The 16,428-nt window shown below is 40.9% G+C and overlaps 2 protein-coding genes across 2 annotated transcripts; one reads left to right on the forward strand and one right to left on the reverse strand.

Moving 5' to 3' along the window:
- On the reverse strand, positions 1–9,654 carry pfkfb1 (6-phosphofructo-2-kinase/fructose-2,6-biphosphatase 1). The gene is made up of 14 exons (XM_070839187.1): positions 9,412–9,654; positions 5,481–5,606; positions 5,213–5,309; positions 5,030–5,096; positions 4,222–4,296; positions 3,685–3,741; positions 3,449–3,570; positions 3,124–3,331; positions 2,862–3,008; positions 2,583–2,687; positions 1,206–1,335; positions 1,020–1,082; positions 872–936; positions 1–419 (listed from the first exon to the last, which is right to left on the reverse strand). The coding sequence occupies exons 1-14, from the start codon at positions 9,461–9,463 to the stop codon at positions 360–362; spliced, it is 1,374 nt and encodes a 457-aa protein (XP_070695288.1). The 5' UTR covers positions 9,464–9,654; the 3' UTR covers positions 1–359.
- Positions 9,655–12,136: 2,482 nt separating this feature from the next.
- LOC139209464 (UDP-glucuronosyltransferase 2B20-like) lies at positions 12,137–16,269 on the forward strand. The gene is made up of 2 exons (XM_070839186.1): positions 12,137–12,309; positions 14,045–16,269. The coding sequence occupies exon 2, from the start codon at positions 14,047–14,049 to the stop codon at positions 15,655–15,657; it is 1,611 nt and encodes a 536-aa protein (XP_070695287.1). The 5' UTR covers positions 12,137–12,309; positions 14,045–14,046; the 3' UTR covers positions 15,658–16,269.
- The last annotated feature ends 159 nt before the right edge of the window (positions 16,270–16,428 follow it).

Raw genomic sequence — 16,428 nt, forward strand, 5'->3', positions numbered from 1 at the left:
CATTATGTTTGTCCTCTAAATCATTTGTAAACAATGTGACACTTCTTAAATGTTGAGAAAAGCAAACTCTAGTCAGATGAGACAGGGGGACATTTGACAGAAAACAGATCCAGCTATAGGTTATGTCCTTTTCAGTCACAGGTGGGGGAGTTTATGTGCTTCGGTGTGGTTTCCATGTGATATACATGCTGGCTAACACACTCCCGTTTCTACCATCTCGCCTGCTCCTCAACTTCCCGGGTTTTCTGTTTTCTCACAGTGTTTAACTGGAGTGCATCTCTAACAATTAGTAAAACTACTAAGTAGCAACGCTTCCAGTTTCACATGACTGTAGCTGCTTTTGTCACAGCACAGCATATTCAAACGTGGTCAGGAACAGTCTGCAGAGCTTCGTCTGGGTTTCTGTTCACGTCGACGTTCTGCAACGACAGCAACACAAATACTTAGAGTTCGTTTAAACACTAGCCACCGTTGGTCATACCAGGCTCACACTGATGAGAATTACTTTTACTGGTCTTTACTCTTCTTTGTTTGATTGTTTTATGTGGAATTGAGTAAGGATGATCCTCACTGCTTATGAATTTGACTTTTCATTCACAAGCCGTCGATACTGTTTTACTTATTTTTCTGTTTCTAATCTAACCTAAACTAATCTAATCTAATATAATCTAGTGAATTTCAAAATAAAGACAAAAAAGATCAGCCCAGCAATATATTTGCTCATTCCTCAGCCCTAAACAGATTCATTTCATCAGTACAGACATTTTATAAATCATTCCTGCCTGCCATCACACATATGTAACGTACCACAGACCGATAGTTGGCAAAGCTAAGTATCCATTATGGCAAATATGTGCTTGTGGAAACTTACCACTGGCCTCTCTCTGTGTGTATTGACTGCTTCGATATTGAGAAAAAATGGTTCTACTTTACACCCTACAAGGGAGAAGAAAGCCAGAGTGTCAGAGGAAGACTTACAGAGATTGGAGTTGTCATACACACAAGCACGTACCACCTACCGTAGGCTATCGGTGTGAGTTTGAGCACGGTGTGAAGGGGGCATCTTAGATAAGGCAGCTCATCTTCGGAGGGAGGGTAAATAAGATTATTAAGAGGGTTTGTGGTATTGAGGCGCCATCACACACTACTGTGTCGAAGTATTACAAGTGAATAGGGAGGCAGTGGTAGAGCCTGGATTTCTGTACCTGCAGGTTTGTCCAGAAAGTAGGCCAGCAGGCAGCGCATTACAGCTTGGTGGCAGACAACCAGAACATTTTCCTGCCTTTCCAGCTCCATGATCACCGGCTCTAGACGATGGACGAGGTCCTCGTAAGACTGGACAAGACACGGAAATAATTTCATCAATTATTAAGTTCATCAATTATTCAGCCAGACTCGCTGTACAGCGCTGCCAACTGACCCTTTACTCAGATGTCCTTAGAATGAATGTATGTCAGGAAGGCATGGCAGGAATTATTTGGGTGGGGAAAGTGCACCTTAAATAAGATACTTAAAGGAATAGTTTCACATTTTAGGAAATATGCTTATTTGCTTTCTTTTATTAGAGGACTCACTCACTTTATAATTCCTCATAATATATCATTATAAAATGAACTATTCAGCAGCATGTCACTTAGCTGCACCTTTATCTTTATTGTAATATAATAATATAATATACATTATTCTAAAACACACTATTCTACTTTATAATTTTTTTTCATCTTGAGTATATTTTGATGCTAATACTTACTTTTAGAGGAGAGAGTATTTCTACTCTATGGTACTGGTACTTTTATATAAAGGTACATTTCACACTGATTTTCAATTCTATCTGTATCTATCCAAGTTGGGGATGCAGTGTGAAAAACACCCGCTGTTGTTCTCTGTGGCTTTTGGGAGCAGCTGCAAAACCTGTATGTGTTCCAGCATCAGCACCGTCATTTGACGTGCACTGTGACGTAGTTAGGGGCAAAGTAAAACGGCTCAGCTTTCTCAGTCAATATAGCAGGCCCAGAGGTACTTATTCACTGCAATTGACTACATTCACACTCACTGGACATCCGTTTAAAACCCGGGGGAGTTTTCCTTTATCTAGATCAGAGCACTTCTTTCACCACAGCCTGCTTTGTTTAATATGAGTGTTGTTATCACTATGAGTTCCCAGCAACGTATTAGTCCTGTGCATAAGCCCTCAAAAAAAACACCACTTTGATGTCTTTTAAGTATGGACAGAGCCAAGCTAGTGGTTTAATGTCATTTCCAGTCTTTATACAAAGCTACGCTGACTGTCTGTTGGCTGAAGCTTAGGATTTACCGGCAGATATCAGATATCAATCTTCTCATCTTACGCTCAGCAAGAAAGGGAATAGTGTATTTCCCAAAATGTTGAACTATCGCTTTTAACCACAAAAGTGCTTCCAGAGCTGCACACCAACCAACACATCCGACTGTGGTTGGACGGAGCCGCTTCCAGGCGTAAATGTGTGTAGCTGCTTCAGTGTGCTCCTGAAAGACTTCACTGATACGTCAGCTAAAGAAAGCTAAAGAAAAAAAAGTCCAAGTTTAGTCAGGGGATCACTTACCTCACCCTTTGGGTAACGATAACGATACTTGTCCTGGTCTCTCAGTGCAAACTCTTCTGGGAAATTCTCCTGAATCTCCTCGTAGGTTAGCTCCTCACATACACCCTTAGAGAGAAAACATTAACATCACCACAAGAAGATCAAATAATCATCAGCCTGAATAGAGTGTGTAAGTTGTTTCAGTGCACAACATGTGGAAATCTCAAACCGAAAGCCATTTATGAATCCTCATGTGGAGGTTCGCGGTTTAAAATGTAGAGATGTACTTTAGGAACTCACAGCGTCTATCTCATTGAGGGCCTTCCACTGTTCATACTGGACTCCCAGAGCTTCTGCAGTCTGGATGGTCCTCTTCATGTGGCTCGTCCACACCTTTAGCTCGCTGATATTCTGACTTTTGATGAAGGCTGCCAAGGCATTGGCATACTGGAGACAACGAGAGCAATTAGTAGAGTTAGAAAAGTTGTGGATTCATCTTTTATAGCTTTAAATGTTGTTGTTTTTTGCTTAAAAGTCTGTCTCCACAGTATATTCTACTCACCTTCTGTCCTCTAGGAGAAAGGCCTGAATCTCCACCGATGCGGCCCAGCAGGTTCAGTTCGCTCTCTCCGTGGCGGCTCAGGTAGATGGATCTTGGCGTGACATGGATGTTCATGAGGTAGTAGACTATCCTGCTTTGAATGTGGTCCTGGACGCGGTTCACCAGGTATCTACTGCCCACATCGAAGATCTTGATGTAGGACAGCTTCCTAATGGGGAAAACAAACTATAAAATCAATTTGTCAGGAATTTGGGGGAAAGAAACAGTGCCCACCATCCACTTCCCTTTTTCTTATCACACGAAGAAAAGCATCATGGGTCAGTACCTGTCCATCTCGTCATCTATAGGCATGTAGCTGGCCCGGTAGCACTCAATGCGCTGGATGAAGTCTTCCTTGGCTTCATCTATGTCACGATCCACGTAATCTGGACTCCCAGATTTTACTTGCTGGAAATGAAGACAATGTTGGAATTAAATGCTAACTCAAAATCCCATATATATATATATATATATATATATATATATACATAAAACATATACTTGACCGAAGATGCTTGTTACCTTAATATTCTCTGCAATGATTTCTGGGTCATCACAAATTGATTCCACAAAGAACACCTGCACACAAGAAGTCATTAAAAATTTTGATTTATCAAATGACTTAGAAATGATTTAATATGTCCTTTACTTTCCTCTTGTGACCGTTTGTTTTGACATGGATTAAACGAATGAGACATAACATGTTAATTAGTGACTGTTTCTATATTATTATATTATTATTATTTATATTTATTTTGCTATTGCTATTTTTTCTTCTACTATTGCTTCTTTTCACTCTCCCTGTTCAATTGTTGCTGCTGTAACATGAAAATTTCCCCCTATGGGGGATCAAATAAAGAAAAAAATAAAGAAAAGTCTAAAGTCTAAAGTTTCCTCCTGCCTCCATTCTTTATGCTAAGCTAAGCTAAGCTAACTGACTGATGGCTCTAGCTTTAAACTGAACAAAGATATGAATGTGGCATCACTCCTCTCGTCTAACTCTCAGCAAGAAAGTGTTTAAGTGTATTTCCCACAATGACCTTCCACACGTGTGCTTACTTTGTAGCCCCTCTCTTTCGCAAAACTGATAATGATGGCCCTCCTCTCCCTGGTGGTGTTGGTAGCATCAAATACCTGCATGGGACACGACCCAGTTGTTATTTATACATCGCTATAAACTGGCAAATAAACACATTTACACCATTCAAACATCTGAGTTATAATGTGAACTTATGAGGTTGCTACTCACGGTACAATATATGATGTTACAATTTAACTGCATAGATAAATGTTTTTAGTTATAGTTATATTCTACATCACAGTAGTCCAAACCTCAGAATGATTAAAAATGCATTAAAATTATTAAAATTATTTAAAGGAAAAGCAGCAAATCCTCATATGTGCTGATATTTTTGCATTACTACAGTACTACAATTATCAAAATAGTAATAAACAAATCTTAAGTAACTAGTAACTAAGTAAAGTAAATTAAGACGTAGAATATTTCACACTGAAATGTGAGCAAAGTTGAAGTAAAGGTATAGTAATACTTTAGTAAAGTACAACTACCTCAAACTTGTACTTAAGAACAGTACTTGGCCACTAATTTGAATTCCATCCCTGCTGAGTAGGACTTTCTATTAGCTAGTTAGCTAATCTCTACGTGTAAAATCAGTCCCTTTAATCTCAATGAGACCTGGCTGAGGAAGTCATAAGTAAACACACACACAAACATGCACACCTGCTCTCACACCTGCTCTCTCTCTCTCTCTCACACACACACACACAGGCAGAAAACCAAAGTGAATAATTGATCAGTGTGTTTTATTGGGATTAGAGGGACAGTTTCAGTTGTCCTCTTACTCACGGCTACTTGTCCATGTTCCTTTGTGAAGTAGGCAGAGACGTCTTTGAGGGCGGCTGCTGCACAGGCCCTGAGAGACAAGTTACAGTACACTCATTTGGACAAAATATGCTTCTGAGCATTAGGTAGCTCGTTTCAAATAATTGAATATATTTATCCAATTTCGATACTTATCGTCCGTCTTACTTGCGGATCTTCATGGCCTCCTCATTGTCAATTTTGAAGAACTCAAAGTTCTTATAGATCTTGACAGCCTCTCTGCGGTACTGGCCAACATTAAACACTGGTTGGATTTGGGAAACACAGAGGTTAACAAAGTCTAGACCCTTTACAGAGCAAGAGAAACAAATGGTATTCAATGTATGATGAACTCATATAGTAGAAAACATTTAAAGATTCAGTTCCTTGTCACTTTCATCCACTGTTATGATCAGGATTCACTTTGGAAACTGACTTTTGGTAGGCACTCCGATCCAGTTCAGGTAGCGAGTGAGCTTCTTGGAGATGTATGTCTTCCCTCTGGCTGGCAGTCCCACCATCACGATCATTGTAGGGGAGTTACAGAACTGAGGCACTGAGGCTGGGATGAAGACAAACCAACAATGACATTAAGCAATAGTTACTGAGGGCTGCTGACATAGAAATCCAAGTGGTATTGTTGCAAATGTGAAACATCAGTCAGCAGGAGAGTTCAACTCTCTGATGCTCTGTGCTTCAGGACATGTGTTGTATGTGTGTTGCTGCCAAGTTAATCTTCATTAAGAGCGAGAACAAGAGCTCTGAGGTGCGGCTCAAATGTCTGCAAACTAGTGTAGTGACTCACGCAGCTTATCTGCCTGTCTATGGCAGCACGTCTTGACACAGAAAACTGTCCAACAAAATCAAATCAACAGTAAACATGATGAAATTAAAACAGTGAGAAAAAAAATGCATGCAAATAGTCAAATGCACCCTTAAAGATGTTAAGAACAGCTTTTACTAACCAAATGCTTCTTCTCCTCAGGTAACTACTTCTTAGAAACAACCAACACAGTGTGCTGCACCATATGGCTGACATTCACTGGAACAAAACACTTCTAATCTCCTAGTCTCTCTCCTGCAGATGGTCACAAATCAACCATGTTTCCAATATGACACAATTATTCTTAATGGACAAATCTCAGGCTTTGGGTCAAGACTGTGTCACAATTAGTTAATGACGATACAGTGAAGAGAAGGAAAGTAAAGAAGAGAACTGAGGCACTATTGTATAATTAAATCTTTTTTTGCTACAATAACTTAAATAAATCATTATTCCCTGCTCAGAAACTTCCACACACGCCTGACATTTTTTAGCATCGCTTTAAAGCGATTGTGTGTTTCTTACCCAGTCATGACTCAGCTGTTGCATGCTTGTCTGTCTCTGGGGTCAAAAAATGCCAGTAATTTATAAGGCAGACTGCAGGGTTGCTTGCCAGTAAGCTGTACCCCACCAAAAGTACCCGGATTGCCTGTGTGTGCCTACACAGGGACAGGGAGAGCGTCGGCCTCCAGGCTGTTCGATTATGAATGGAGTATGCTGCGTCAGCAAAATGCTCAAAGGACCACGTCAGAAACTGAACAGAGAGCCAGCTCGGACCTGGCCTGGTCCAGCCTGGCTGTCATCCATGGCTGACCCCTCAGGCAGTCAGACTGCAGCCTGTCTACCTGCATCCTGAGCTCATTCCTGAAGCAACAAGAGGAGGGGGCTCAGAACAGACAGTATGAAACACACCTATGACTGCCGCAAGTGTTCAAACAAAAGTGGCTTCATCTGTTGAAACAAGAAGTGAGTCAGAGTAGAGGCAGAACAAACAGAAGCAAGACAGACTAAGTGATGTACCCCCGTCCTCGTCTACTCAAGCTGAGCCGGGTTTTCACTGCACTTACATCCTCTCCTGCGGTTCAAGTTGCAGCCCATCCATGGCACCCAGATCTTGAGCAGAGGAGTCTGTGTGAGTGTTTTCTGCTCTGTGGACGTGTTAATGGTGAGAGCCATGAGGCCTGAGTGGCAGGTGGAGGAGTGAGCGTCACCGACTGAGGCGCACAGCTCTGTGTGCATGCGTGTGCTTCACTGAACACTACCTACTGCAGGTCAGCTGACTGTTGCCAAGGAGAAGTACTTGGTAAACAGGAGGGGGGAGGACTTGAGGCCACGCTGCATGTCTGCCTCTCCGTCTGTTTCATGATTTAAAAGGCCCGAGGGGAGCTGCCAAAATCTGTGTGGTGATGTCAGAGAGCAGGGAGGCATCCAAATCCACTGTCCTGTGCGTGTGTTATTGTGGGTGACACAGCTGTTTCTCAGTCAGAGTAAGAGCAACTGTCATGTTGTATGTCAGGTATGTATAACAAAGGTGGGAACCTCTCATGAATCCAGATGAGCACAGTTGGTGTTGCATAAGCTGTTTGTTGCCATACAAAGAAGTGTAGAGAGGACTTCTCCCTTTATACCACTAGAGGGCAAACTTAAATCTGAGATGCACTAGTGACACTCACTGCTCAGTTGTCCCCAAACAAATTAAAGAAACATGTTAGTCGTGCCATTTCATCAGGCTTTATATAATCACCACATTGAAATGTTCTGTGCACATGGAACATGTCCTTCTTCCAATTCAGCTAATCAGCCAACTCACCTCAGTAAAGCCACCATTGATAAAAGCAGGTCACTATCAGACAGGCTGCTCATGTGAGGTAACACCCAGAGCAGCTGCTGTAAATTGATAAAACAATGGTGGTAAAATTAACTTCATATACTCAGCATTTAAATGTAGCTGGTGGATTTGCTGATAATAACTAGTGTATGTATTGTTAATCTACAAGAATAAATAAAACTGAGTGGCAACGCTTCAGATCAGTTTCATTATTTTCACTAATGGTACAGTACGTACTGATGCACACATGTAGGTACAAGGGAACGAGATGTGAAGTTAGGGAATAAGGAGATAACAACTTGGCAACTTAAACAGAATTTATACTGCAGGTCTTTTTTTACACCGTTGCCTGCTGCAGCCTTGCTTTTGGGGAAATGGAGGGAAATTACAGGGAAATTACAAAGAGGTTTTGTATAGATGTTTTCTGAAGTCTGTGGTTTCACGCTGAGTTTGAAAGTGCCGAAATGACTCATAGGTCATTGTAACCTATTTTATATTGATATTGTATAATGAGTCTCTGTCAAGTTTTTCGATATCTGTAGTGTTCTTTAGCGTTCATGCCAGTTTCAGGATATCAAATCACTCATCTTCTACAACTGCCCTGGCTGTTAGATTCCTGGCTATCAGCTCAGCTGTACAGAAGTAATTTCACCTCCTTCCCCCACACGTATTTCTTTGTTGCTAAGAGCATCATACTGTGCCCCATAATAACACAACAGGTAACCAGTAGTTAAACAACACCCCAGATAGTCATCCCCTTGGTCTCTACCCTCCCATCTTATACCTACATGCATTTATAGTGTACTGGTGCAACGTCAGTAGAAATAATTCTAATAATAAAACCTTAATGTCACTCATTTCATTCATTTCAAACAGGGAACATCATTTACCCAGTTTTGGGCAACATTCAAAGTCTAACATGCAGTTATTCTTGGGCAGTCATAAGCAGGGCAGTGATAGCCGCTAATGGCCAATGTTTCCTGTTTGGAGATCCACTCGGCCATTAAGAGAAGGGACATGGTATTCTGCTGTGTGTTTGCCCTGGCAGGAGATCAGCATGTCCACCCAAAGGACAACCATGGAGGGCTGGAGTTAGGGCTCTCATTATTTTTCCCACTTTTCATACACGCCACATAAGAACATTAGCCGAGTTTTTCAAAGGAATAAGAATCAGTGCACGAGCAAATTCCATGAAATATTACACACCAGCAAGCAAGGGTTGCATCTTTCTCTGGTGATCAGCTTGCAGAATCAAGTGTATGTACATGTGTTTGAGGCAAGCTGCAGGATGTGGCTAGGGTGCCTGGCTCGTTCATTGTCTCATAAAGTTACTCCACATTGTTATTACTCATGCATGCAAGTATGCTTAGCAAATCATTTATAACCTGTAAACAAAGCAAGTGACAGGACTATAGAAAAGCTACAATTAACTCCTTCAAAAAGCAGGTAAACCTGATAATTCTCTGAACTGCACAGCTAATTCTTATTATTTACATGTAACTATTCTTTGTGCAGCTGCTTCACTCAGCAAGAAAGCTACATGATTGCTGTAGAATATATGACAACACATGGAGTGTATTTTTACTCATATCTCAGTCGGTATGAATATATCTATGGCCTGTATGTGGCACATATCAGTAGAAACCTTACAGGAACATTTCCTCTGTGTATTGCTTTGGCATGCTCTCTGCAGAGGCAGTTCATTGGTGATCTCACCTGCGCTGTCATTCCTGCGGAGCCTCACATGTTCCAGCTGGGGAAGCTCCATTCTGTGCTACACTCCAATGAAGCAGCCAGCGGAGCGGCTGAAGACCATCGACATAATCGACACGCTGGATTATGTGGCCAGTGGCAACAGAAGTGATGCTCTTTTTAAAGAAACTAAACCCCTCTGCCAAAGTATTCTCAACCCACCCCCACCCTTCAAGCCCTCTCTATTCATGACACATGGACATATGATAGCAGCAGACAGGGCTTGTCCTTTAATGTTTGCCAGGGCCAGAGTTCAAGTCCTACACACATGGAGAGGGAGAAGTGGCAAGCAGAGGGCGCGTCACAACAAGTGCAAAGGTCGTTAAGGGGGTGATTGTTGCAGCACAGGGACACATGGTGATATTTATGCTTTCAGGCCAGTCAGAAGAGTCATAACAGAGTCCAAACAGTCCTGGTGGATACTAGCTGAGGAAGACATGTTGCATGTTCCAAATCTATACTACATACTAATTCTTTACTGTGCATATTAATTGTCCACAGTTCTTGTAACTAGTGAACAACATACTTTATGACTGGCTCACCACCATCCACAGTCTATCTATCTTTCTAGCTATGGACTCCTCTTTTTCATTTGTGCATTGCATTGTGAGAGAATAGTGTGCACCAGCACCACACTAACACATTAAAAATGTGCTTACAATTCATTTGTAGTAAGGATTTGTTCCAAGGAGACTATTCTCCCAGAATGCAATGTACGAATCCCAGCCAGCCTTAGGGGGCATTACAATCTGCGCAGTATACGACAGCCTCTATCTTTAGACCTGTGATTCAGATCAAGAAACCCCCCCACCCCAGAAAAAAAACAGGGAAAAACCTCAGGAGGAGCAACAGAGGAGGGATCCCACTCAGGATGGAAGAAAACACAGAACATACAAATTACAATGATTATGATTGTAGTTACATGTCGATGTAAATACGCGAAGAAAGCAGATACAGCACAGATAGGAGAGAGGGAGAGGGAGAGAGAGAGAGAGAGAGAGAGAGAGAGAGAGAGAGAGAGAGAGAGAGGATGACATGCAAACTAAGGAAAGAGGGAGAAAAGAGGAAAGGCTGAATCCAAATCCAAACGTTGGGAATGAGATCCTACGGTTGATGTTGAAGCATTTAATTACAGAAAAAGAAAGTTCCAAATTTGCATTTTCATGACAGCTGGTGATGCATGTTTTGTGTCATTCCCATTTGACGTGAAATGGTAAATGCTGCATGCAATAAAACAGAATACTGACACCGTCAGCATGCAGCATACACTGTACGCAGTAAGTCCTCTAATGGTAATGGTCTCAAAAGATCTTCATAACAGGTGTGACATTTGCGTGGCCTCCAGCTGTGGCCTATAGGGGTGGTAAAACACTCTCAAGACACATTCTTGATGTGAGGCCTGCTCAAAAATATTTCCATGTATCCATAAATGTGTCCAAGTACAGAAAGCTGTAGAGACTCAAGGCTTGGACGAGAGTCAGACATAAAAGACCACTGGTTTAGCTTTACACTCTTAAAACTTTGTCAGACTTCATTAGTTCAAAAAACAGTATGAAGATCGACGCAGCAGAATCGGAGATATGATTTTTTTTTTCACACATTCTTCTTCCTCTTAAGATCTGGCAACTTACACAACCCACAAACACAACTCATGGTAGCCAAGTAAGACTGAGGCAGGAAGTAAAAGTACTGATACAATAATGTTTCCATCCCTTTAATGCCGAATCTGTTAAAGGCGGGGTTAATTTTAACTTTTAACTTTTGATCTTAATCTACAAGATCACATCATACTTTATTTGTTGATTATATTTTGTAATATAAATATGAATCTGCAAATGACCCTGTAACTTAAGTTATCAAGTAAATGTAGTAGAATATCTACCTTTTAGTAAAGTATAAGTATGAATTGGCAGAAAATAGCCACCGCCTCAACAGAGGTAAGCTCAGGTCTTTCTAACTCCACACCTGCAGTCATTGTTCAGCTTTGACAAGCAGCTCTCAGTTAACCACCTTGGCGGTTAACGAAAGAACTTTATAAAACAGTAGACCAAGCACAAATACATCACATCCTCTCTATTACACTTTAACCATAACCATCCGCACATTGGCTTAACACGTCGTTCAGAGCTGAGAGTTACAAACCTTCTGGCTTGAAAAAAGACAGATCTTATCTTTGTTGTCTCTTTTCTGTTTGAGTTTGCCTTTGTATCTTGGCATCAGGCATTTCAAACTCAATCAAGATTACAGACAAACTTGATTAGCCTTTGTATCCTGACGGCAAAATACTGTGCAGCTTCTCAGTAGAAATAAAAAAAAAAAAGAACCATTGTCAGGCAAACCAATGATCCGACTCAAAGGTCATATGGAGGCATCCTAATGATTACTTAGAAACTCCTTACCAGGCAAAATCTGTACTCCTTGATAAGGAAACATTGTTTTCAGCGTAGCATAATGGGCTTTGTCTTCTTTTTTCCCCCATTCTTGATGTGTATGTGTGTAGATAGAAGAACTCTTTTACTTTTTTCTTTCAAAAATTGAACTAAATACATACACAAATGTTTTTTGCAGTTGCACTGGTAGAGAGCAGAGGCCATAGTAGTAGTTTTAATATGTGAGTGAAATTCAGCATTTTGGGTATTTGCAGCGTTATCCAGATGCTGCGATTATGAAGAGCCAAAACAGGAAAAAAATCTAGGCGGAGGGGTCAGAGCTGACCTCCTGCATGACTGCATTTGCTTGTACAAACAGGCAGCAGAGTGGACTAGGAACATTTAGAGTTATCCATTCACTTGCAATTCAGCTGTTCCACGACAGCCTCAGACACTGGATTGTGGTCTGAGGGAGAAGCTGCCAAGGCCTGAGGTGAGGTGAATTCGTTTTACAAACAAATTGCGTGTTGCTTCCTTTGTGCTCAGTTTTGAACTTTGTAAAGACAACCAGTTAGTTGTTGGTGTCATTGTACAAATAGCAGAACAAACTGTGATTCAACACTTTAGATGAACCACTGCTGTTAATAAAAATCTCACTTTCTGTTCTTAAGATTATTCAAAACCACAAATTTGATTTTATATTCAATGCTTTCTGGCCTCTTTTTGCCAACTGAATGTGTCCACACTACTACTTAGCAAGGGCATCCGCTCTACGCTATTGCTGCATCCTGTGTATGCATTTTGCAGCACTTTGAGGTTGTGTCCTAAATTACAGTTTGTGATGACAAAACTTTCAGGCCAGACGAATTCAGACCGTTTGATTCTGAATACTACAATGCGTGTTATGCTACATCTATTTGCTTTTGTCTACTCATATCTATATATCACATTTAATAACATTCTGTGCACACTCCAAAGGCTTAACAGAAAGTAAGTAAAACAGAACTGATGCATGATTCTTTAATGTATCTAGTGTACAAGAACCTTGATTTGTTTAACTAGTGTGATCATTACTTAAAAGTTGCAGAAAAAAAAACTGAGAAGGGACCTAAGACATTGTGCAAAGAGCAAACAGAAGCAGATTTATAAACGACAAAGCATATTGTGTGGCAGAAGACTGAACATAGAAAAAAAATTTGATTTGGGAAAAAAGCAGTGGGTGAGGATCAACTTGAGAATGCCATGAGGCATTGGCAGGGCATACAATATGACACCTGAGCCTCATCGGGCATTTGAAGGACACAAACACACACACACACACACACACACACACACACATATACATTTTTTTTTTAAGTCACCCCTGTCAGGTTTAAAATAGACACATGTTCGCATATGTCAAATGCTTTATGGGCCAAAGAGCATATATATTGTCACATGTATGAACAGTAAGCAAGAAAAAAATAGAATTTGATGATAATGAAATCGTAAACATTTCTTTATAAATTTGTTTTAACAACAATGAATTTGTGATAAAATTTAATGCGGCACTTTACACTTTCTAGCAGCAGGCAGCTTCTTTAAGCAGATTTATAAACTGAGATTTTTTTCGTCCACTGCGTGGCAGCAGAACAAGGACTCAATAAAGTCATAATATAAACATGGTAGGAAACAGTTGGCTATTTACACACCCGGCAGATACAGAGAAATATCAGCTTTCATTCACCGGTCTGGTCTCCACCCATTCTTCTGGGGAAAATATTCCACTCTTTTGCTCCCATTACTTTCACAAAAAACAGCTTGTTTCTCTAAACAAGACAGTGGTGACAGTGAACCAGAACAATATTCAAGTATAATCAATAATCGAGGATCGTGAAGAGCACAGACACTACGCAGCTCTCATAAATAATGTTGTTTGCCTGCACAAGAGCATATTAAGCTCTGTCATTTTGGATAATTATACTAGTTACGTCAAAATATACCACAGACTACAGGCCAGACATTAGTGCCACACCCCTGTCAGGTGAATGGTAACAACCCTAAAGGAATGCTGTTGTTGCTGTATGTCCGCTGGATGTGTAAATGGGCTATGGTTGGCTAACACATTGACATGATGTGACGACATTTTAAGATGATAGCATGGGCAAAAAATTGTGGAGATCCTCTGCAGCTTAAGCACTTCATGAACTGCAAATATTTATTCAGTAAGTTCAGTGTCTCTCCCGCAGTGATGGGGTCATGTCCTGCCCTGACGTTCGTCCTGCTGTTTTCAGCAACCCTGTCCTTCGGTTGTGATGGTGGAAAAGTGCTGGTTTACCCTGTAGATGGGAGCCACTGGCTTAACATGAAAATCCTTGTGGAGATGCTTCATTCACGGGGTCATCAAATCACGGTACTACGTTCCACCACCAGCTGGTATGTTTCTGAATTCTCACCCCATTATACCTCCATCACCATCAACTCGGAGGAGTCCCAAAACATTGAGAGCCAAGCCTTCATGACCTCTTTCCTGAAGAGGTCAATAGAGATCCGTCGGAGGAATGGGACACTATGGGCTTTTCTGGAATTTTACAGCAACCTTTTCGAGATGCTAGGGGAGAACCAGAAAGTTGTGGCGAAACAGGTCATCAGCATCTTTGAGAATAAGACATTAATCAAGGAGATGAAGGAAACTGCATATGATCTTGTTCTGACTGACCCTGTATTTCCAGGTGGAGTATTGTTGGCACACTATCTTCAGCTTCCCTCGGTTTACAATGTGCGCTGGCTCTTCAACGGAGACGCACACTTCGTCATCGCCCCTTCTCCTTTGTCCTACGTCCCCCAATTGTTCAGTTATTACTCTGACAAGATGAACTTTTTCGAAAGACTCTATAATATAATCTGTCATAGCATGATGGTTTACATGTACTACTATGTCTCAGATCCGCCTTACCAGGCTGTGTGCAATCGTTATTTTGGATCTGATGTCACCACCATATCTCTCATCCAGGGAGCTGATCTCTGGCTAATGCGGGTTGATTTTACATTTGAGTTACCTCGTCCCACCATGCCCAATGTCGTCTACATTGGAGGGTTCCAGGGTAAGCCCTCCAAACCTCTTCCATCAGATTTGGAAGAATTCGTGCAGAGTTCTGGTGAGCATGGGGTGGTCGTCATGACTTTGGGGACCCTGCTGGGCGATCTCGGCCCTGAGCTATCGGATATCATCGCCTCAGCATTTGCCAGGCTCCCTCAGAAGGTTGTGTGGAGACACATCGGGAAAAGACCAACGACTCTGGGAAACAACACCAGGTTGGTTGAATGGCTGCCTCAAAATGATATACTAGGTCACCCTAAAACCAAGGTTTTCATCACACATGGGGGTACTAATGGCATTTATGAAGCCATCTACCATGGTGTCCCGATTCTGGGCATTCCTCTTATCTTTGACCAGTATGATAACATGGTGCGTATGAAGGCCCGAGGAGTGGCTGAGATTGTTGAAGTGACAACCTTGGATGTTGAGTCTCTGACAAGTGCTTTGAAGAATATTCTAGACCCAGAGAACTCATACAAACAGAATATGCTCAAATTGTCACAGCTGCATCATGACAAACCAATAAAACCTATAGACAGTGCCATTTTCTGGGTGGAGTACGTCATGAGGCACAAGGGTGCAGCACATCTGCGCAGTGAGTCATATAAGATGCCATGGTATGTCTATCACTCTCTGGACGTGCTGGCAGTCTTTGTAGCATTTGGTTTGCTAATCATTGCATTAGTTTGGGTTTTCTGTAGATGTGTCATTGGACGCTTGATGAGGATCAGGAAGTCCACATCCAAGTCCAAGAATGAATAGATAACCAATTCATACACCTTCATCTCAATCCATGGACTTTAAATTATCTTTTTTTAATTATCTTTGAAGCAAGAAGCACTGACTATATTTTAACCAGAGTAGCAGCAGGCTGGGTCAAGAAAATCTGTGTATCTACCCAGGGTGCTTATAGCATGAGGTTATAATCCGTATCACAAATTATAACCTCATGATAAAGCAAGCTGTTGGCATGTAATTTACATTGATACAGAGACTAAACAACAAGGAACAATATACAGAACTCATGTAAATAGACTGATATACATTGATATACATGATTATAATAAAAATAAGGAACAAGTACAGAATTATTATATGAAGACAGTGACCCTCATTCACTAATATGTGTGTAGAATTGTTCTTACTTTGCACAAAAATAAAAAGAGGTGAAAAAAAAGAGTGAAACCAAGATGGTCAACAGACAGCCAGAAACACCAAGTTACTCATTTTCTTTTGTTCAAACCTTCTATAAAAAGAAACCCTTGCAAGTAAGAAAAATATGGTGACATCAAGTAACATCTAAGGAGTCATGCAATTGCAAAATTTTCCAAGTATTGATTTAATATTGTGAGGAAATTATGATTAATCAAATGTCCACTGAATTGTACATCATGCATCAGTCGCTACATTTTAACTACTGAACATGTAAAAATATCTTTATAAAATATGGGTTGAAAAAAAAAAAGTTCAAACCTTGTTTTTCATACCTTCATGAATAAAAACACTTAGTAAAAAAATCCTGACTGAGGTCAA

Source organism: Pempheris klunzingeri, chromosome 11 (assembly GCF_042242105.1).
Source record: "Pempheris klunzingeri isolate RE-2024b chromosome 11, fPemKlu1.hap1, whole genome shotgun sequence".
Taxonomy (NCBI): domain Eukaryota; kingdom Metazoa; phylum Chordata; class Actinopteri; order Acropomatiformes; family Pempheridae; genus Pempheris; species Pempheris klunzingeri.

Bases quoted from the DNA above. Each gene is read 5' to 3' on its own strand.
- LOC139209464 (XM_070839186.1), top strand. From the start codon at position 14,047: ATGGGGTCATGTCCTGCCCTGACGTTCGTCCTGCTGTTTTCAGCAACC.
- pfkfb1 (XM_070839187.1), bottom strand. From the start codon at position 9,463: ATGGAGCTTCCCCAGCTGGAACATGTGAGGCTCCGCAGGAATGACAGC. The intron at 5,607-9,411 runs GTGAGATCACCA...TCTTCATCCCAG, and splicing joins CCGCAGGAATGACAGCGCAG to CCTCAGTGCCTCAGTTCTGT. The intron at 2,688-2,861 runs GTGAGTTCCTAA...TTTCTCTCTAAG, and splicing joins CCCTCAATGAGATAGACGCT to GGTGTATGTGAGGAGCTAAC.